Here is a 20,771-nt window from a genome sequence, read left to right as displayed (position 1 = left end):
ATCTGCCGGTGAATATTTGAACAAATTCAACTCACAGCAGAGACTGTTGGAAACGGTCACCGATCGAAAAGAAAGAAACCAGATTAAAGCTCATTCTGATTTATTTTTTACTCGTGAAAGCGGAGATAATCGCTCTGTAGACCGACCAGAGTGCAGGTTTAAACGGAAAATTTTCTTTTTATGCGTGAAAAATAAATGAGACACAGGCCGTAGGGGTGGGCAACTGACGCACCGAGCAGGTATGCTGACGCACTCATAACCCTTTCAGCAACCCTATTATGAGGGAACAACGCCGAAGGTCGAGCAGTACCTGCGTTATCAGCCCAATCCCAAGGAACAATAGTCCCTGAATTTGTGTACACAGCGAAATATAAAATCCTACGTGTAATGACTCCTGCATTCACGAATATAAAATTGTTCGAAACAATCAACAGCATTCCAATGCTCAAACGAAAGAGTAGAGGACCTTCATTTGACCCAGATAACAATTGCTTAAGGGGACCCGGTGGTCTAGCGCACGAAAATGACACCTATTTTCACGATTTTTTTTTTGCTATTAAAAATAAAAAAAACGATGTTCTAACTTTTCGAGCTTATTACTACGTTTATCAATCATACAAAAAATTTTTTTTTTCCTTTTAAAAACAATATTTATTATTATAAAAATGCCGCTAAAGATGACCCTCTCGAAAAATCGGATCCGGACTGCGGAGGTGATTTCGAGACTTCTACTCATCTGAAACAAAAAAATCAAAGACATTCTTAATCAGAAAGAGTGCAGTTATGGTCGGAACTAGAACAAATCTAAAAAATTGAAAATTGACAAAATGGCGAGCGTTGAAAAAAAAGTTCGTAAAATCGGGTTTTTTTTCACTAGTTTTTTAGTGTAAACAATAGGAAATTATTTAAATAAAATTATGATTCTAGTTCCGACGATAGCCATGCATGTTGTGAACAACATATCCAAATTTCAAGTCATTCGGTTGAATAGTTTTTTTTATTTTCACCCCCGCCGTGCCGAAAAAAGTCGTTTTGAGGTAAATGAGTTTAAAGTTTGAGGTACAGATATTTTCAAAAATTGAGCAAATTTTGAATACTTACAGTTAATCCGCGATTCCGGCACCATAGAGGATCCCTTCGGAACGTTTGTATTCCGAAGGGATTATATTGTATTCGGTTACAAATGTAAAGGTAAAATGCGGAGAAGGGTCGGGACAGCTGCCGCGCTCCGAGTGCTGAACCCGTTAGGAGCGCGCGGACCGCTCTCTACCTGGAATGGGCTGTAGAAGCTATAATATTGGGAATTTCCGCATGAAAATTTCACAGTATATTCTTAAGATACTATACTTTCGAAATATCGAAAAAAAAAATCGATTTTTTGAAATTTCTAGACCACCGGGTCCCCTTAACGGATTCCTCGAATTTGTCGGACCGACCGGATAGCGAGGCGCACCGGGACGCGAAAAGTTGTCCACCCCTAGTTTAAAGCAATAAAATTTGTCATCTAACCGTGAATGAGTAAGAGCCGATTTTCCGATGAGTCTTATTAAATAGTAGCAACGTCAAGTAAAAGATTTTTGCATCAAGTATTATTAATTATTATTAACAGAAAATCCTTCATAACATTACATATTAATCGTAGAATCAAATATCGTTGACTGATGATATACCTATATCAGTCAATGCAAATGTTTCTAATTTTCATTTCAGACAACTATTGGAACACCGTGGACCAATCATTTTCTCTGGAATGTCTTTGCGTGTCGAATTCAGCGCTGAAATGTAATGGCATGTATTGAAAATGATGTCATATGTCTGTGTCACAAATCGTTTTGACCAACGTACTCACAGACAATGTCGGAGCCCGCGGTGGATACCATTCGAACACTCTGCAATTCCTGCAGAAGCAGGGCATTAAACGATAAGGCAGCTATACGCGAAAAAAGCTCGTGAACACCGTCACCAGTTCTAGCTGAAACGGCCCAAAATTCTGCCTGCAATGTCCGCGCCACCGCAAATGCGCGTCTTTCAATCACTTCGTAAACAGGGTTTGACTGTCCACATATGATAAATACATTCGTCATAGTCAATACATGAATCTCAAATGCAGGATTGTACGTTAAACGAGCCAACCTTTGAGCCCAAAACTACTTTCATAATGCGACAATTTATAAATCGGTAAGAATTAAACGTACGAAGAAATCCTGAAAAACTTTGTTACAGATCCAGTCACTGTTGGATGAACAATGACAAAAAATAGGTCAAATCGAAAATAGTTAGGGTCGAAGGTTGGCGCATTTAATGTGGAATACCTCAAATATATAGCATTATGCATTTGTACATAGGGGTAAGAGTTTATGATTTATTTTTATAGCGTGTTAATTACCAATAGATCTCTTTTGGTGCCAACCAAGAAAATTTGGCTCGTATCGTTGTTACATCGCTGTGCTTCGTCGAGCCACTGTCGGCAATGGGACAACGACATCAAGCTTCCCAAATCGAAGACAACCACGATTACTGAAAAGATTAGATAAACTTATATGATATACATAAATGGAAAAAAATACCTATTCTTCGTCATTATAAATACATATTTACAAACCATTCGCGCTTCTGTAATATGATGCCGCGATGCACTTGAACCTTTCCTGACCTGCTGTATCCCATCTAAAGACGAATTCATTTACTAATAGCAAATAAGTATGCAAGTGGAAATACACTATGGGGTATAAGAAACAAAAGAATTTTTGATAATGCTAACATTTGTAAATTGTACGGAACCCCCAAGACGTCGAAACGTTCTACTTCAAAGTCCACGCCAATGGTTGCTTTGTAATTATTGTCGAAGAGTTTGTGACAGAATCTGTAAGAAATCGGTGCAGTAATAAATGAATAGTTAAATTCATCGTTATAAAATTATAATTAGAAAAAACCTCGTAGCATTATAGTGCATACCTATTGACCAAAGAGGTCTTGCCGACAGCCACATCTCCGAGGATGATAACTTTTGATATCTTCGGTATTAATAAAGGGCGTTCAGCTGTACATGTCTTACGGACCCGAGTATCGAAATCTCTTTCCATGTATGGAGTTGCGTCTGATGAGAATGGTGGCTGCCACTTAGATACCTGTGTACGTAGATATAGTTTGTATTTTTTGCGTTCAAAATCTCTTAAGGTGTACTTATGTGAGTATAAAAAAAAAAAAAAAATTAACTACATATATTAGCGTAAATATAGAGTTATATATAACATAATATTTATTTATTCGTTTAATATATATGTATAAAATATTAAATCTACGACTTGATACTGGGATTTAATCTATAGGCCTATACTATAATATATCACTGGTACAAATAATAAACGCTTTATTTACATATATTACCTGTCTTTCTTCGTGAGCAGTCTCCTTTATCATTTTATAAACTGCAGAGCGTGTTTGCATCATTGCAAATTTTCAGATTTAAGCAAGAGCCGTTACGATGGTCTAGTCGTGCATGATACTAGAACAATAATGATAACAAAACTACCTAATTAATACTTTATTCGTACGGGATGACAGACGCAAATAGTTGTCTTACACGCTTTGATATACCGGGGGCCCCCATGTACCAAACATTGGTTGCTGTGGCAGGTGCAACGTTATAATACGCATACATACGAGTATGGTGTGTACTATCAGCACAATACACCATTATGGCATTGCAGGAAGCGGAAGCGATATGGTAAATTTCACACAAAACCACGTTTACAAGATTTCAAACAAAAATGCGGTAAGTCCTTCTGAAAATATTTTTATTATAATTTGTAGTCATTTAAAAATTTCCGGAAATTTAAAAAAGATCCCGCCTCTCAAGCTCTGGATAGGCAACATGCATCACGTTGATGTTTTAAGGGTTGCCGGTTTTCGTGACTGATTGGCACTGATACAGGTACAAATACACTATGGGCATATGCAATTGACTATATTATATTTACATCGTTACCACTATCATTTATGCAAGTTAAAAAAATATTCCTACATGTTTGACATTTTAATCGAATAGCTTACTTCTACTATTTTTATCAGATTCCTTCCTTGATTTCTTCGAGGCAAGCCGCGTCATGTTGAATGCCGGTTTCCGTTTTCGTGACTGAAAAATCAACCATTATAACGATATTGCGAATTGAAGACAATGATTTTTAAACGCCCTGATATCCGACGAATTCAAAATATCAGAGATTCACTTATAAGCTCAGAACGAGGTGCTGAATGCGTGTATGCTGAAATTATATAATTGTGAAAGTACGCATTTTAAATGGTTGTCACCTTTGCAGCTGCAGTGTTATTATTTTCTTGGGAGTATGACTCCGTATCGTCTTCAGCCGAGACTTCGACGGCGGGACTGAGATGAGCGAATACAAAATTTCTTGGATTCTTTGTTCTAATGGTGGTTTGGTCATTATTCTGCTTAGTTATTAAAGAAAGCCTAGCCAAGGATTCTTCTCCCCTGGCTAAGAACGAGCCTCGATGAATGGCGGTCTAGAAAAAATGAAAGAATACAGAACGATGTTAAACTCGGATATCTTACCTACTATCAGTAGGAACATCATTGTACTCACTTGTATTGCAGACGTTTTTGTTCCAGAACCTGGCTTGGCAAATAAATCTGCAACAGTATTACGCGGAACGGGTAAATCCGTTTTTTCACCATCAATTGATGTATTTTTGTTCAAAGTCTTGTTACATTTGTTTCTCTTTAAGGCTCTCAGGCCAAGTTCGAATAACTGATTATCATCCATTTCCTCTTCCAATTTCTCAGCTGCATTTATCTACAATTCAGAGATAACTTGATATTGGAAAATCTTCATTGATATTGAATAAGTTCAGTGGAAATGTGATAAATTTTTGTAATTTCATACCTTATGCTCTTTTAAGAATTGTTCACGTTCCAGTCTCTGTTTGCGCCATTCTAATTCACTTTCTGCTTCAGTAGGATCTTCTAAACCATCATCTTTTTCATCTATATTCTGCAACGTTTTTTCATTATCATCTTCCAATTTATCTAAATGAAAGATGCCAATCGTACATGTTAATATGATGTGTTTAATATACCTTCAGAATGGTTTTTTTTTTATTGGGTTACAAAGATTCTTTATCACAGAATTGAACAGAACAGAATAACTCTAAAATAGCTTACCGATATTTTTCCACTTAAATTTTCGCTGGCGACTGGCACCATCCGAATGCAGTTCACCGTCTTCTAACAAAATTTCCTGTAACAGTCTAACTTCTCTCTGGTCTTCATCCAATACTTGTTTCATATGCATCTTTTCCAATTGTTTTTTAACTTGATCTTGGTCAATGTCTTCTAAATCTCCCTCTTCCATATCAAGTTTATCCAAATCTTTTTCATCTTCATCGGAAGATCCCCATTCACTCTCAGATAGTTCTGCCTCCCCATCAAGGAAACCAGCTGCAGTTTGTTTTATATCCTTCTTTGGTACTATTATCTCATTTTCTTCAGAATCATAGTCAACGAAATTTTCGTCATCATCTTGTTTTTCATTGAAATTTAACGCAATTTTGCAGTCATCTTCCTCCTCATCATCGGATAGTTTCAATGTTTTTACTTTTTTCCTTGATTTTCTTAACTTGCTATTTTTTAATTGCAAATTAACAGTGTCATCCTCGTCATCGGATGAAAATACTATCTTAAGTTGATTCGAATATGAACGAGGTTGCTGTAACGTTTTCTTTGCACTATAACTTAAAAATTTCATATCACTTGTTTCGTTTTCTTTTTCGATCACCTGTTCCTCAGTTTGCAAAGCTTCAAGTTTTTCAATATTGACAGGTTGAGTTGCAAAGGTCCCTGAGCATAAATCCAGTAATTCTGCATCAGATACGCTTGTTTTTCTTGACGTATGAATCAGTTTATCCAATTCATTGTTATCACTTGGGTTGAAAAATGGACCAGAGCATAAACTCATTAATTCGGTTTCGTTTGGTGATCCCTTGTTATCGACGAACAATTTTTTTTGCAACTTCTCGCGTTTCTCCGGACTGTAGGTATGATAATGTTTTTCTTCTACTGGGGTATCTCCCACACCTAAAGGCTCCATTGATTGCGAAGAATTATGGACCGATCTAAAATCTATACTAGTCAATTCTGAGCCTGTGTTCAAAGCTGTCAATTGCGTTATCGGTGAAATCATACTAAGTGTATTATTTGTCATTGACGGTGTTGCACAGGACTGACTTCTTTCATCTGATCGTTGATACACGGGTAAATCACCCTCTGTACTACTCATTGAATCATCTTGGCTATTGTTGTCAGTTGCAAATATATCAACATCTGTTTTCGTTCTCCTGATACTATTTTTTTCCTCTTTATTTAGACCAGTTCCAGTACCCTCTGCTTCAGAATCATTCGAATCATCATCTTCGAAAGCTTTCGTTATGCGTTTTAATCTGCTAAACTTATTGCTTTGACTATTGCTTTGACTATCTTCGTTTTCACTCTCCTCATCTTCTTCACATATATCTTCATTATCATTAATACTTTTATTGCTGTCCGTGTCCTCAGTATTATCTACTTCGCTGAACTCTTCCTCTTGGTTTTCTTCTAATTCTTCTCCACTAACTTCAGCCTCCCCATCCAAAAAAGAACTCTTGTAAGTTCTTCTATCTGTGATGGGTACATCATCTTCTTCAGGTTCACTTATTTCAGTATCGCTCAGGTCATCATCTTTGTTAGGATCATCTGCCATTTCACAATCAGACAACTCATCGTCGTAAACGTTATCGTTCTTTGAGTTTTCAATTTCTAATTCTTTTTGTTTCCATTCATTGGTGCGTTGTACCGCCATCTGATGTTGCAACTCTTTCTTCAAGCGTACGAATTTTGTGCCAGGTTTGCTCAACTCCGAAACATCGTTTTTCTCATTACTTGGTGCATTATATGGCAGAACTTCATTTATAACTTTCAGACCGCTTGCGGTCTCTTCTGTGTGCATTACAGTAACTTCTGAACTAGAATCGGGCGTTTTTTTCATGGAGTGTTTTATAAATCTTTTCCTCAATTCTTCAAGACCAGCTTTCGGAGACGACAGTTCAACCATCATACCTGGCGATCCTTGAAGTTTCGGAGTTAATTTCATTATGCTAGGTAGAATTAGAGTTTTCATTACTCTGGGTTTTTCGATGTCAAATTCTGGTACTGGTAATCCATAAACATGACCTGTTGGTTCATCTTCACCTTCGCGATCTTCTTTACTGCACTGCGACTTGCTTCCAATTGATGATAACTGAAAAGACTCTACTGAACTCAAGTGAAGTTTATTAGATTTAGTTTTGTTATTCTCTGCCAAAATTTTATTAGCGTGACGTATCTCAAATTCTGTTTTCCTTTTGTCGTTTAATTCAAAAACCTCGGTATTATTTATGAACGGCGTGTCTATTATAGATTCAAATTTATTTTCAACAACGTCCGTAACTTTATTGCTTTGCAGATCTGTCATATCATCCGCCAGTTCATAAGGATCTTCCGACATTTTAAGTTCAAAATTTTCCTCATCTTCGGTTGGTTCGTTTGTCCTGGTGGTTTGATTATTCACAAGTTGATCAGCCTTTTGACTCTCTACCAGTGGATCTGACTCAATTAAATTTGTTAATTGCTTACTGCCATCCTCGAAATTTTCCTGAACTTTGTCAGCGGTATTAATATCCTCCTGACTTTCCTTGGTTGTTATAATATCAGCATCTGTTGGCTCTTCACATTCTAATTCAAATAATTTTCTTGGTATGCTAACACTGTTTAGACCATGTTTAAATTCTTTACGTCGTTGATTAGGGTGTGTAATTACACTTGTCGTTTCTTCAAAATCATCATCTTCAATAGGCGAGGGACAATCAACTACCTTCGATTCATTCTCAGAGCTAAACAATTTCCTTGGCACACCAATGTTCTTGTCTCCTTGTTTAAGAATTTCTTTTTTATTCTGGCAATTTTGGAGGTCATTAGTTGTGACTTTCTGAGTGTCTTTGATAGGAATCGTTTTCACATCACTATTAACAATCTTTGCTTGTAGCTGAGTGTTGGTGGCAGTGGAACCAGGGTCTTCGCTATCCGACTCTGACGATGATTTGTAAAAGAGTTTTGCTTCTTTCTCCTTCTCCTCCAAAACTTTCCTGCCGACAAATATTATCCCAATTCAATTTATGTCCGAACACAGCATGCATAGCTCATTAAATATTTCCGTTCCAAGAATAAGAAAGAACTTAGATTCTCACCCCACAAGCTCGCCAGACATTCTAACTTTAGCTGCAGCAGCCAGTGTTGCAGGTAGTTTTGGCAAACTTTTTTTTCTGTTCAAAAATTCTTGTAGCGTGCGTTGTCTGGGTCTATGATAAGGTAGATAAACCTGGCTTTCTCTTAGCATTCTCTGTGTTTCACTATGTATCTCACGCATCGCTTCTTCCTTCGCTGCTCTAATCGATCCCTAAAATTGTACGTACCAAATTATTGGTCTAATTATTAGCAACATAATTACTTAATCAGAACAGGAAAATTACATATAGTTATAGAAATTTTACGTACACTTCGTTTCTTCTCCGACTTTCCTTTTTTGCTCATAAGATTAGTCGATGTCGTGGAATGGTCATTTTCATTTAATGATGCTTCAAATTCACGCCTGGTTGGAATATCATCTTCAGAATCCGTATCAATTAGTGCGCTAATTTTACCTGGCTTCTGTTGACAGTTGATTAAAAATGTTTTGAGACATTTCACAAGAATTTTCAAAAAACATAGGCAGTAACAGATTACTACTATTATTGTAGCACTATGTGATACATTATTTTTCACTTATAAACGATCTCTATCGATGTCCTTGAAAAAATGCCGACCACTAGACTATGTAACTGATCAGTTTTCTAAACATAATAAAAGAACGAAGAATCTAATACTTACCAAAATATTTTTATTATTTTTAATTTTATCAGCCACATTGGTAATGCTTGGAGGTTCTCTATCATCACCGACATTCTCGTCTTCTGAATCACTTGTTATAACTCTTTTCAGTTTATTATCATTTGCACTTTTTTGACCACCAATTGTTTGGGAAAAGTCATCGGAATTAATAGTTTGCTGAGAAGAGTTCTGGATCTTACTGGCTACCTTTTTTATAAACAGTGAATTGAAATCTTCATCTTCAGAATCACTGTCTAGTATATGTGAAAGCCTAGTTGGATTCCTAGGCTTCTCTTTATTTCCGACATTTTCATTGCTCTGTGATATCGTTTTGGAAAAATTTGTAGTAACGTCTACCTCTTCTTTCGATTTTTTGGGTATATCGCTACTTTTTTGTTCACCGTCACATACATCTTCTGACCTCTTAGTATCTCCACAGCCCATATGTTCAACATCCGACACTTCACACTTTTCTAAACCTGTTGTTTCCTTGCGACCAGCAACACTTCCGTCAACCATTTTCAGTTCTGCAGAAGCAGTATCACCTTCATCTCCTTCGCTGTCGGAAAGTAAGAGTTTACTTCTACCTTTCCGCTGTACAACAACATCATCTCCTGAGCTAGAGTCATCATCACCCATTGATTGAAAATCACTATGAACGTTTACTGGTGTTTCTGTAGTCGTCATTCTATTGCTGTAACATTATTATAACAGATTTTATATAAAATTTTTGGTAAACAGCTTCAAAGTCCAACAGTAAATACTTTTAACATTTAGAAAATTCGTTTCCAGATTTATTACGAAACTTCATGTGGGAAAATATAAGTATTAACTTACTCCAGCTACGTATCGATATTTAACAGCCTATTTTTCATAATTCACCAAATATTCGTTGTAATTTGTTTTAGACGTTTAGAGCCCTGAATTTGCGGTCATCGTTCGCTCATCACGGCAACGATTACGGTTATAATATTTCGCGCCAAAATAATAGCAGACATCGACATGGAAGAAAATCACAGAGAGTGCAGTGGAGGTAGATTGATCAACCCAAGAGAATATTGTCATGCGGTGTGGAGAGTGAACTACTGTCAGTTTTAAATATTTTCCGGTTTCCGGTCGATTTGCAACGAGTATTGAAACACTGGAAGAATCGATAACAAATCCTGGAATGGAAGCCAGTCACAAATATCTTATTTACCTTCATAATAATCAATCGCCGCAAATTTTTGCAACGTCCAGAAAATATCTCTGGTGTTTCAGGTGAGCTGAATTAATACAGTATTAGTCTAATAAGCCTTTGCACTTCTCTAACAGACGTCATGTTTGTTAATAATCGAATGTATAATGCAATTATGTTTAACGGAGGAAAATTAACCTCGATCATTCCAATAAGAAGGTGAAAGAGAATCCCATGTTTTCCTCACAAATTTGTAATATTTCAAAGATATCTGTACCGTTCAACTTCGATTTATTACCGTAGTTACAGATGATCAATGTTGGAAGGATGGTATTGCCGGTCCATCGCAAACAACAACGCAGATGCAGAGGATGACGACGAAGAGAGTCCAGAGGAAGAGGCTCCGAATTACAAGGCACAGTACAGAAGCCTAAAACGTAAACTGAAGTTTCTCATTTACGTAAGTGAATGATTGGCTACTGATATCCAAAATATAAATTTAATATCGTGATTGACTAATTGATTGGTTTATTATTAGGAAAATGAATGTTTTCAAGAAGCTCTGAGATCGACGCAAAGGAAATTACTAAAAGTGAACAGAGACAAGAGTTTTCTACTCGATCGATTACTACAGTATGAAAAAGTTGACGCTTCTTTTACCGAAAGTGATGAAACTGAATCATCCGATGACGAAGTCTCTAGACTTGATACTTCCAAAAGGTGTCCTGAAATTTTCCATCCTTACTTATCACTTATGGCGGTTGAACAAAAAAAATTATTTGTGATTGAATTTTAGAAAAAAAATTGAGGCAAACGTTAACAACCATTCGGTTCATCATCAATCAGCACCCATGAAACCTCTCAGTACTAGTAAAAAGAAGAAACCAGTTCCCAAACCACCCAAGGCACAGAATACACCTGCAGTAAGTATTTTTCTTCTTTCAAAAGTGTCTATTTTTCGTCACTCAATGTGAGTCTCTTAGGTCCACTGAAATAATAAAATAATTAATAACAGTATTAAAAGAAAACCTATATGTGTACATTTTTATTGATGGATCATAAGCAGTATTCTTGTTAAAATTCAACATTTTTTCTTCCATGTGAAGGTGCATTCATCCAATAATATGCTACCCATATCTTTGATGTCCGACGGTCATATGACACCAGAAGAAGTAGAACGGCACTTAGAATCACGCCAGACATACCTCGAACTTGTTCCAGAAAAGGCACCGCCCACAGTACCCACAGAAATGTTCAGCAATGATCCTTCACTGGACAGGTGAAACTTGTTTTACTTTATACCAGAATATATACATCCACACGACACTACTTCATTTAATAAATTCTAATCCCTTGCATAAATGATCTTAATTTAATAACATGAAGTATAATTAGATGACATTTTCTTGATGGTTAGTTATATTTATTTTAATTAATATGCGAGTTAATAATTATAAAATATATAAGAATTTTTATAGATTAAATATTATTATTAGTTAACTTGACTTGTGTAAAATTAAAACTTTTAAAAAAAATTTTCCTTGTATTAAAAATCTCTTCTAAAATACTTTTATCTTGACCGAACTTGAATTTAAGGCTGTAGTTATAATCAAGTCATTCCAATTCGATGCAGAGTAGTAATTACTGGTAGTTGTATCGTTTTTCAGTGAGTCCAATGAAGTCGGAGAACTGGAGACATCGCCAAGCAATATGGGTGAAGATTGCCTCAGTGTGGACATGACAGCTGAGTGATCTACAGTCACTTATAGTTTAATAATAAATTATAAATTGCACATTCAATTCATACAGTTATCTTTATTTTATTCGAATAATTTAATTGTATCCATTATAATATAAATGAAATGAATCTTTTTACATAAGAACGGAACTTGTTATTCGTACTCATTGAATGATTTTCTCACACCTTTCAATAATTTCCTCCAGATAATTTCCGGCAACAGCCATAGAGAAGTATCAAAGCAATTAAAGAAACGACTCAGTGCTGAATGAAATGTTAAACGAATTTTACGATGATAAATGACTTAGTCAGGCGCGTTTTGCCATAAAAAAAGGAGAGAAAAAGTGGAAAACGAAAAACTTAGCTGACTGGTCCCATTGCAGCTGCGTTTGTTGAATTTGATTGAATTGCTATCTACAACATTGTATTTTTCATACAATAATAACTACAACAGCAATACAGGGAAACCTTGGGTAATCATTGTAAGTCAGGCGCATATTCTTGCACATTGAAATTCAAGTCAGTAGATCACTTTATATCAAATTATTTTTTTAATACATCGGTATACGTTTATACAAGAGTAATCCAACGGCGTCGTTACAGTGACGTTAATTTCAAACAAATACTTTGACTTTATACACGCATAACTGTTTACGCAACTATCATGACAGAAAAATGAAGAAAATTTTTACTTGATAGGAAAATATAAAAAATATGATACTCACGATGTTGTGAAAATAATAGCAACAGTAGCATCATTAATAGTAACAATAACGATTGCTGTAATCCTTCCACTAACTGTGATTAACGTCAATTATGTATCTTGTATTTAACAACTTGTACACAATATCGAGACCAGTATTGGTATGCTTAAAGTCGACAAAATAGTAGGTAATTCGGATTCTTATAGCTCTGTACATGATGAATCAGAAATACATTGAATCATACAAAGAATCACAGGGACAATGAAGTTATAACTATTATATAAGTTTAACGTTTATATTACAAATTGTTTCCTGCCCCGCAAGATGAGTCTCCTATCTGCTAGTCACATAAACTGTCGGTCAAACTATGAAACTAAACCAAATTCCGGAGACGCAATTGTTAATTAATGGATTGGCATTTTCTTTGTCAAGAAGAATCTCTGGCAAAACAAATTGTTCAAGATTTGAACGGACATGTTGCTAAATTAATATAAGGGTCGTAACAAATAGAAAAAAATTAAAAAGTCTTGTATTTATTATTTGTGTATAAATATTTTTAAATATGTATATTAAAAACTTACTACACATTTCACGATTATTTTACACATATGAATTTGTTATTCTAATTTTTATCATGACTTGAGTTGATTAAGTAACTTTGTTAATGGACAGGGAGAGGTGTTATTTGAAGGGTTTTCAGAATTGTGATCGCTAAGGTTCATTTCGCCATGATAACCACAACGTGATAAACACCTAAATAAAAATATCCATCTTTTGTGTGGTTCTTACTTTCAAGCCACGATAACACTGTATAAAAGTGTAAACCGGTCTCAACAAATACTAAAAATAGATTAATTCGAATCAATAGCAACAAATACTAATAAGAGCAGATGCTTTGCAGAATTGGAAACTGGATTACGAAAACTCTAGTCATCTTCTGCCGTCTTAAAGTTACTTGAAATGACATTCGCTATCAACGTTCGCTTTACACTACAATAGTTGGACGAGTTTTGTGTGATTACTGCAATACGAAAGAAAGTTTTTTCTTCTTTGCGCATAAAGTATTCGAATTTTACGTAGTACGATAAGTCTCGAGCCAACAACGGTATGAAGTTGTTACTTTTGTTGTATCGTATGATAGGTATTGTTCCGAATATAAGTCGAGGTTTTTTTTGTTGATAACATGACCCCCAAAAAAACGACCTCAATTCATATGCGGGGTCTACTTATATTCGGAATTTTTAGAAAATTTCCTTTACAAACTGAAATTGTTTTTTAAAAACAGTTCAATCATAAAATTAGACCAATGAAATTCACGCTGCGAAATTTTAATCCACCTAAGTTCCATTGATAAATATACCTACTTAAAAAAAAATTGCAATTTATAAATTAATATGTAAATATAATCTTGTGATATCAATTTTGTCATAAAAGGTGACTTATGTTCAGTACCTAAAAAAAAGGCCTGAAATGGAAACTGAGGACTAGGGGTCTTACTCAAATCTTGCACTTATGTCCAGGATCGACGTATCTTCGGAACAATACGTTATGTAATATGCTGCTGTTACAAGACATAGGGTGTAACGAAAATTTTGAAGAGACGTTTCCTACTTCCAATATTTAACAGTATCCGCGAATAGCATGAATATACAGCCAGATTTTCTGGAACTACTCTAGGTTTCTGTCAATATTTGTCTTGTGTAGATCTCCAATCCTCGAGGATATGATCGTTGTGAATTCAATAAAATCATGAACCGTGATGTGAATATCCTGGATTACTTTGGGGGAAATACGATATGAAAGCTGTACCGTAGTACCACATCGCATAAATCATTACATACCAACTGGGACACAGATTGATAGAGAATTCAAACAGATATTTCATAACCCGTATAAGTCCCCGTGTATTTCGAGTCAACGAAACGTAATATGGCTAGTGGTTTGTTACTGGCCTCCACCCAACCGTACGATGGAATGGAGATTGAAGCTGTGGGTTATACCGATATTTCATAGTTCATATCGTAAACACTTGCACGATCAGGCGTAGGGGTCGTAGGCCTCTGAGATCTTGAATCACTAGGCGCAGCTACCATTTCCATAGAATCCGTCATTTCCAGAGCCCTTACGAACGACATTGGCCTGCGACGTCCGTCGCCCGATGTTGGAGTTGTCGGCGTGGCCATAGTTTTTCTCTTCACTTGAGGAGACTGGTGGGGCTGATGAGGTGGGAAGACTGGAACACCGCCACGCATTGCAGGGTGATAAACTGCTCTAGGAGCATTGGTATATGGTTGCTGTGTAGGACTAGTGGGATTTGAACGATAGTAATCGTAAGGTGGGGGAGGTCGTTGCGAGGGAGATTGATGAACCGGAATACCAGCTGGAACTGGATAGCTGCCTGGCGAGGTATCCTTCCACATGTAAACACCTCGCTGCGGAGAGCTGGCTAACTCTCGGATATTGTCAACAGTATTTGTTGTCCTGGCATAAGGGAGATCATTTCCCTGGCGTACTAATTCACCTTCAGAAAGAAAACGTCTTTGGGGACTGTAGTTAGTTGCTGCCCCTGTGCCATTGTTACCCTGGGGGCCATGGAGGGTTTGTTGTATGTCATAGTACGTAGGAGCTTCGGTTACACCGATGAAATCTGGTCGGCGTACCTGCGTCGGTGTTCCAGGATTGGATCTGTAACACAGACATTCCATTCACCTATTTAGTCTTGATCATTGAGCGTCAACTAGCGTTACCATGTATGTAACATAGCAATGTACAGTGAACCAACGGGTATGCGAGTGCTGAGCATTGCAGCCACACAAATACGGCTCTGGCGAGACATACAGGAGCAGCGCGTCATTCCTGTTCAAAAAATTTAAGGCAACTAGTGAAGTAAATGAAAATACATAGCAATACCTAAGTGTGTACAAGAAAGCAGAATTTTTAAACTACAGTAGGTCCTCATAGGATCAAGTTCATGTTTACCTGCCATAGGTCGCAACATGTCGCCAGAACAGCTCCTTGGAGTTACCACCCCCTGCGGTGGGACACAAACTTATCTATATACCATATACCTGTACCTTTCGTACATGCAGACTAACGCACTAGAATATTTTCGTTTCACATAGTACGCCGTTATAATACCGTTTGTATAACTTTAAAATTCAACCTGTATGACGTGATAGCTACGCGTGCACTGGTCGTGAAAAATTTGTATTTTTGTTTGCCATTTGAAGAACGAAAAATTTCAATTTAAAAACGTAAAAATTCCATAGATCGTAATATAGGTGATTCAATGAAGACACAATCCTTTCGACAAGAAACTTTTAAGCTACTGCACGAAAGAAGAACGAATTGTTTCAGAAACTGAATATCATCGTCGGTTCATTTTTCAATTGGTTCCATCATTGCACGAAGCAAAGCGTGAAACAGCTATCACGATCGCCGTAGATAATTATTTGTATACACAAAAAGCTGTGAAAAGACGTATGTGTAGACACAAAGATAGTTTTAGTTAAAGAAATTTTCTTGCACATTCAAGATGGAACTGTGTGAATAACAACTGTGAAATAAACAGAAATTAAGTAGCAATAAACATATTGCCATTACTTGTATTAGGCATTTTGTTCTTGAAGGAAAATAACATTCGTGTGGTAAATATATTCATGTATGTCGATAAAAACATACCTGCGAATGGGGCTGGAAATAGCAAGCGGTGTTGGTACCCCGATAGCTTTGATGCGTTGTTGCATGGTAGGACTAGCCCCAACTTGTCCTTGACCACGTTGAGGTCCTTGAGCTGGAGAACCGCCACCTGCCTCTGGTGACAGAGGATCAGGAGTATGACTTCGGGATCCATCCATGCCTCTGGAATACCAAATGAGTTTTCAATTACCATCGAAGGTTTTGTTCAACGAAATATACCGACAAGATGAAGGAACATAAGAAAGCTTTGTATCACACGGACGGTGTCATTATTCACATCATAACTTATTTCGCATGAATTCAAACGTAGAATCAGTAGGACAAATATCAAACCTTGGCCTCGGGTGTGGACTGCCTCTAGGGTAATGCATTGGATGACGATGTTGTGACGATGGCGGGTGCCTTGGAGAATCGCTACCTTCTACAGGTGGTAGAAAGAAGTTGCTTTTAGACCCATGTCGCTGTAATGGTGGTGTTGGTTCACAATCAGCTGATTGCGAAGCTGTCGGCTCCATATCTGTGTCCGACCCATCTCGACCAGGAGACAACTGCAGTTGGAAAATAATGTTGCATCACTGATTTACTAGAATTAGTCAGAACCAGTATTTGTGCGTAATCTAATATCTTCTAGAAAACGAACTAAAGACTGCTGTGAGTATCATAAAATTTTCACCGACTATGCAAACGAATTGAATATTAACTTAAAAAATGATAAATTGGAGAAATGTAATAAGCTAAATTTTAAAGATGAATAGAATTCTTCAGTCCATTAGAAAATCAGCATGCTTGAACAGTCATATTTGTGCACTAAATTTTATAATAGACCCTTGAATAATGAAACGTGCTAAATTTTTGACTCATTTGATGATCCTTTAGGTATAGGGTTGTTTTAGACTGAACAGGACTTCAGTCATAATAGAAACCGATAAGTTCGAAATACGAACAAATACAGGTCGTGATTATCCTAATGAGAATTAAAATTTGTTTGGAAGGAGACAAGGAGGTACTTTACATGAAAATACGCATTGTGGTTAAACATGGTTGTATGATGGAAAGGTGGATTGATACGGGAGGTGAACGGGAGTCTAGCATATGTGCCTTGGTCTGTTTCTATCATAGTCCTCAGATGTTGGAGTTTCCTGTGAAGTAGTACTCAGACTCTAAAGAATAATAATTATGCAATAAGTGGTAGTCAGTATTTCAGTAATCACATAAGTAAATCGATTGTGAATTATTGCTATGAAAGTCTCTAGCAGTACAATTTGCAATGTAGAATATAAGTTAAAGATAAAAATTGATTTATTTTTACAGGTAAGCAAAGATACCTATTTTAGAAGTAGAGGCTCTACATGATAATCTTTAGAAAATCCGAATGAAAAATTCTTCCATCAAAATTCATCCCCGACGAAATTAAGTGTAGCATATAATTAACTACTATCCATCGAGAGCACACGAGCAACGTCAAATATTAGACTAAGGCTGAAGGTCGAAGAGAGATAAGTAAAAAAAAAAAGCAGATCATGCTGATAAAAGTGTGTTTCTTCACGCAATGAAGTTTTCCTACCCTTTTTTCCAGTGTTCAATTATTAGCATATCAGATACTGATAAGAATACATTAAGTAACGAGCAGAGAAGGCAAAATATGATGCGATAAAATATGTAGGTACGTTGAAATTCTACATCAATTAAGCATTTATTTTGATTCGTGCATTCAGCTTTAATACCTTGAATTGTTTACTTTCAGATAACCAGTATCAAAGGATGATTACGACTACAGCAGATTTATACTTGAACGCCGCTACTGATACTGTACTCGAGTTTTAATCGTAAAAAGCAATAATCAATCTATGCACGAGGCTATAACACTATTATAATATAAGTACAGAAAGACGATTACCGCAGTTGCGAACCGATTACATGATACCAATCTGAGACCTTTCGTAGAATTTTAGAACAGCGCAATAATTAGGTGAAAATTTACAAACCAGACTGATTATTGAATCATTGATGAAGCATCCAATGTTTACTGAATAACACTGAGAAAATACGGTCTTTAAAACATTGAGATACTGCGCGTAATGACAGCATAGGATTAAGAGAAAAAAGGACTAATGCATCAAGAACCAATCAAGTAAGACCCTCGTGCAGAGATTGAAATTAAATGGTGTTGCACTAGCTCTTACCTTATTGTAAGCATTTGAACTGGCATTTCTAACACCGTTGCTGCTATCCATGTAGGTTTTTACCTGGTTTTCGCTATCTATAGTAGATATCTCTGAGGTGCACGCTCCGCGCCTTTTCCCTGAATATTTTTCAGGTTTTATTAAACTGAAATCATAAAGTAAGACATTGAATATATTTTGCACAGACGTTGGGATTGTTTACTATCGGGATTGTATACCACATTGGAATTTTGGAATTTATATTTCAATTTTTGGTGCTGGAAAAGTGTAATGCATGATCTACAGTGGATCTCTATTCTCTATCTTACTCTCTCTCTTACCTTGGATATTGTGGACCAAATTGCGTATAACAACAATTATGTAAAAACCCTCGAGAAAATGGATTGTAACCTCCTTTAAACTTTCCAGTCACTTGCTCGTTTGTTGTGCGACCTCTGGACACAAGTACTATGTGAAATCCAGTTAATCCAAATATGGGAATGAAAAGTAGTGTTACCACACCCATTAATACCATACTGTTGTGTAAAGGTAAAGGATGATACGAGCAAGATTGTAGATTCTCATATTTCTAAAATACACACGTGTTTAAATCTACATCTACATAAATAGTTTAAACAAAACAAGTCAAATATAAATTCTGATTAGAAAAAGGATACGCAACGATCGTGTCTACTTCACCTAGCTTTTCTTTCTTCTCGAGAACAAAGTACAGACAAAGTCCGAATATACTGAGCATATGAAAGCTGAGCGACATTAGAAAAAAGAAAAAGAACCTGTAGTTTCTTCGACCAATGCAATTATTTACCCATGGACAGTGATGGTCAAATGTCTGTAATAAATGAATATTTTTCACTGAAATTAGTGAGTTTTCTTTGGCTTTGCTGAAATTTTGCAGAAATGTGAAAATCGGTATTTACCTCTATGCAATGATTGCAAACACTGCAGTGCGAACACCGCGGGGGTCTATAGAATTTGCAAGTGACACACCATTTCATGCGCACGGTTATTCCATTTATTTCAACATTTTTGTAAAGTGGAGCTCGAAAATCATCTTCTCTGTCTTCGTCTGGAGGTGCTGAAGTTTAAAATTCATGTACAGCTGTTATAAATGAACTATTGTTGAAAGTGCAGCGGTGAGATTGTCGTTGATGTCAATGAATCGCATATCTACAATATGTCCTCCGTGTTTCGCACATACCTTTTGGTATAACACCAGGGTCCATGAAGGTAGCCAGTGTAAAGTTTGCCAAAACAAAGAATGTAATGACTCCTTGGAGCGCGGGTACCCATATATAATTCGATATGTAATACCGGCATCTGAAAATATTGTTCAACTGTTACATAGCTGGGGTTACATTACGATGAAAGACTGATAACGAGATTTCTCTTATCAATTAAGCAGATATGCATATACGAGTGATTGTAAATCGAAGAAAGATGTGAGATAAATATTTTCTCAACATAAGATCTTATCAGCTAATTATGTGACACACAATGAATGTATATTTATGAGTAAAGTCATGTGGTTAGTACGGTGAAAGTGAAAATATAAAAATCATAGGAGTTGATGACGACACGATGACTCAATTACTGAGAAAATGTAGAAAGCTGTTAATCAAGACTGCAGGATAAATTCTTTCATCACCTCCTAGGTTAGCTGAGCTGAATTTAAAAGAAATGAAGTGGAGGAAGTTTCAACATTTCTGGTATACCTTAAAGTCGATATCCAGGTAGAATTTAACATTGAAAGACGACTTACGGAAAGTAGAAGAAGAGTGTGGTAGTGCTAAGTAGAAGCGTCCACGCGAACGTTGCTGGCAGGTATCTTGTTTTCACATCGCATTTCGGCATTCTGTAGGCTCCTTTTCGAGATCCACAAACGATCAACAATTCCAAATTATTAATGGGGAAGATTTCTGCTACAAGAAAACATGGCCGCATATACCGATACAAGTTAATTGCGATCCGAACAAACTTGCAGCCCGAACTTCCATCGTCACTATTTCCTATTATGATGGCTGAAACCTTGTCGTTCACATCCTCTACCACTTGTGTTATTTTAATAAAAACATTCCTAATATAATTAATATTCAATCGCTCCCCCGTACACGATCCATGGAGGTAAAAGGCATGAACACACACACCGCTCTGGTGACATATGCCGTAGGTGGCCGCGGGGACGTAAATTTGTGTGAAACGAAACCGAATGAAGTAACTTGACAATCGTTGGCTCTGACGTGTTAGGACTGCCAACCTGGTTTAGATTCCGTAATGAATTTTGTCGGCACAGCGATAGATTAGATTCCTGTATTAC

General features: G+C 36.5%; 4 protein-coding genes and 1 long non-coding RNA gene across 7 annotated transcripts; 2 read left to right on the top strand and 3 right to left on the bottom strand.

The window, feature by feature from the left end:
- Positions 1-64: 64 nt before the first annotated feature.
- Positions 65-1,851, top strand: LOC124294049. The gene is made up of 3 exons (XR_006903941.1): positions 65-239; positions 1,392-1,518; positions 1,711-1,851. It is a non-coding gene; the product is annotated as an uncharacterized LOC124294049 (long non-coding RNA).
- On the bottom strand, positions 1,644-3,722 carry LOC107222072 (ras-related protein Rab-34). The gene is made up of 7 exons (XM_046737689.1): positions 3,388-3,722; positions 2,956-3,128; positions 2,762-2,863; positions 2,603-2,667; positions 2,387-2,517; positions 1,850-2,054; positions 1,644-1,775 (listed from the first exon to the last, which is right to left on the bottom strand). The coding sequence occupies exons 1-7, from the start codon at positions 3,448-3,450 to the stop codon at positions 1,702-1,704; spliced, it is 813 nt and encodes a 270-aa protein (XP_046593645.1). The 5' UTR covers positions 3,451-3,722; the 3' UTR covers positions 1,644-1,701.
- An 87-nt stretch (positions 3,723-3,809) lies between these two features.
- Positions 3,810-9,960, bottom strand: LOC107222063 (claspin). The gene is made up of 9 exons (XM_015661275.2): positions 9,794-9,960; positions 8,957-9,650; positions 8,585-8,737; positions 8,278-8,486; positions 5,183-8,175; positions 4,905-5,047; positions 4,605-4,814; positions 4,312-4,524; positions 3,810-4,135 (listed from the first exon to the last, which is right to left on the bottom strand). The coding sequence occupies exons 2-9, from the start codon at positions 9,641-9,643 to the stop codon at positions 4,037-4,039; spliced, it is 4,707 nt and encodes a 1,568-aa protein (XP_015516761.1). The 5' UTR covers positions 9,644-9,650; positions 9,794-9,960; the 3' UTR covers positions 3,810-4,036.
- A 97-nt stretch (positions 9,961-10,057) lies between these two features.
- Positions 10,058-12,189, top strand: LOC107222069 (INO80 complex subunit E). Of its 3 annotated transcripts, none has more exons than XM_015661282.2 (6): positions 10,058-10,216; positions 10,437-10,593; positions 10,672-10,853; positions 10,930-11,056; positions 11,240-11,412; positions 11,801-12,189. In XM_015661282.2, the coding sequence occupies exons 2-6, from the start codon at positions 10,450-10,452 to the stop codon at positions 11,883-11,885; spliced, it is 711 nt and encodes a 236-aa protein (XP_015516768.1). In that variant the 5' UTR covers positions 10,058-10,216; positions 10,437-10,449; the 3' UTR covers positions 11,886-12,189. The 3 variants fall into 3 exon arrangements, with proteins under 3 accessions (XP_015516768.1, XP_046593644.1, XP_046593643.1); XM_046737688.1 differs by having other exon boundaries at positions 11,785-12,189; XM_046737687.1 differs by having other exon boundaries at positions 10,087-10,216; positions 10,443-10,593.
- A 196-nt stretch (positions 12,190-12,385) lies between these two features.
- Positions 12,386-20,718, bottom strand: LOC107222074 (palmitoyltransferase ZDHHC8). Its single transcript, XM_015661287.2, has 9 exons — positions 20,217-20,718; positions 19,656-19,774; positions 19,375-19,532; positions 19,114-19,286; positions 18,778-18,972; positions 18,458-18,602; positions 16,608-16,822; positions 16,257-16,436; positions 12,386-15,260 (listed from the first exon to the last, which is right to left on the bottom strand). Exons 1-9 carry the CDS (start codon positions 20,396-20,398, stop codon positions 14,570-14,572), a joined length of 2,058 nt encoding a protein of 685 aa, XP_015516773.1. The 5' UTR covers positions 20,399-20,718; the 3' UTR covers positions 12,386-14,569.
- Positions 20,719-20,771: the final 53 nt, after the last annotated feature.

This window comes from Neodiprion lecontei, chromosome 4 (assembly GCF_021901455.1).
Source record: "Neodiprion lecontei isolate iyNeoLeco1 chromosome 4, iyNeoLeco1.1, whole genome shotgun sequence".
NCBI lineage: Eukaryota > Metazoa > Arthropoda > Insecta > Hymenoptera > Diprionidae > Neodiprion > Neodiprion lecontei.
This window is presented reverse-complemented; position numbering and strand designations above follow the sequence as displayed.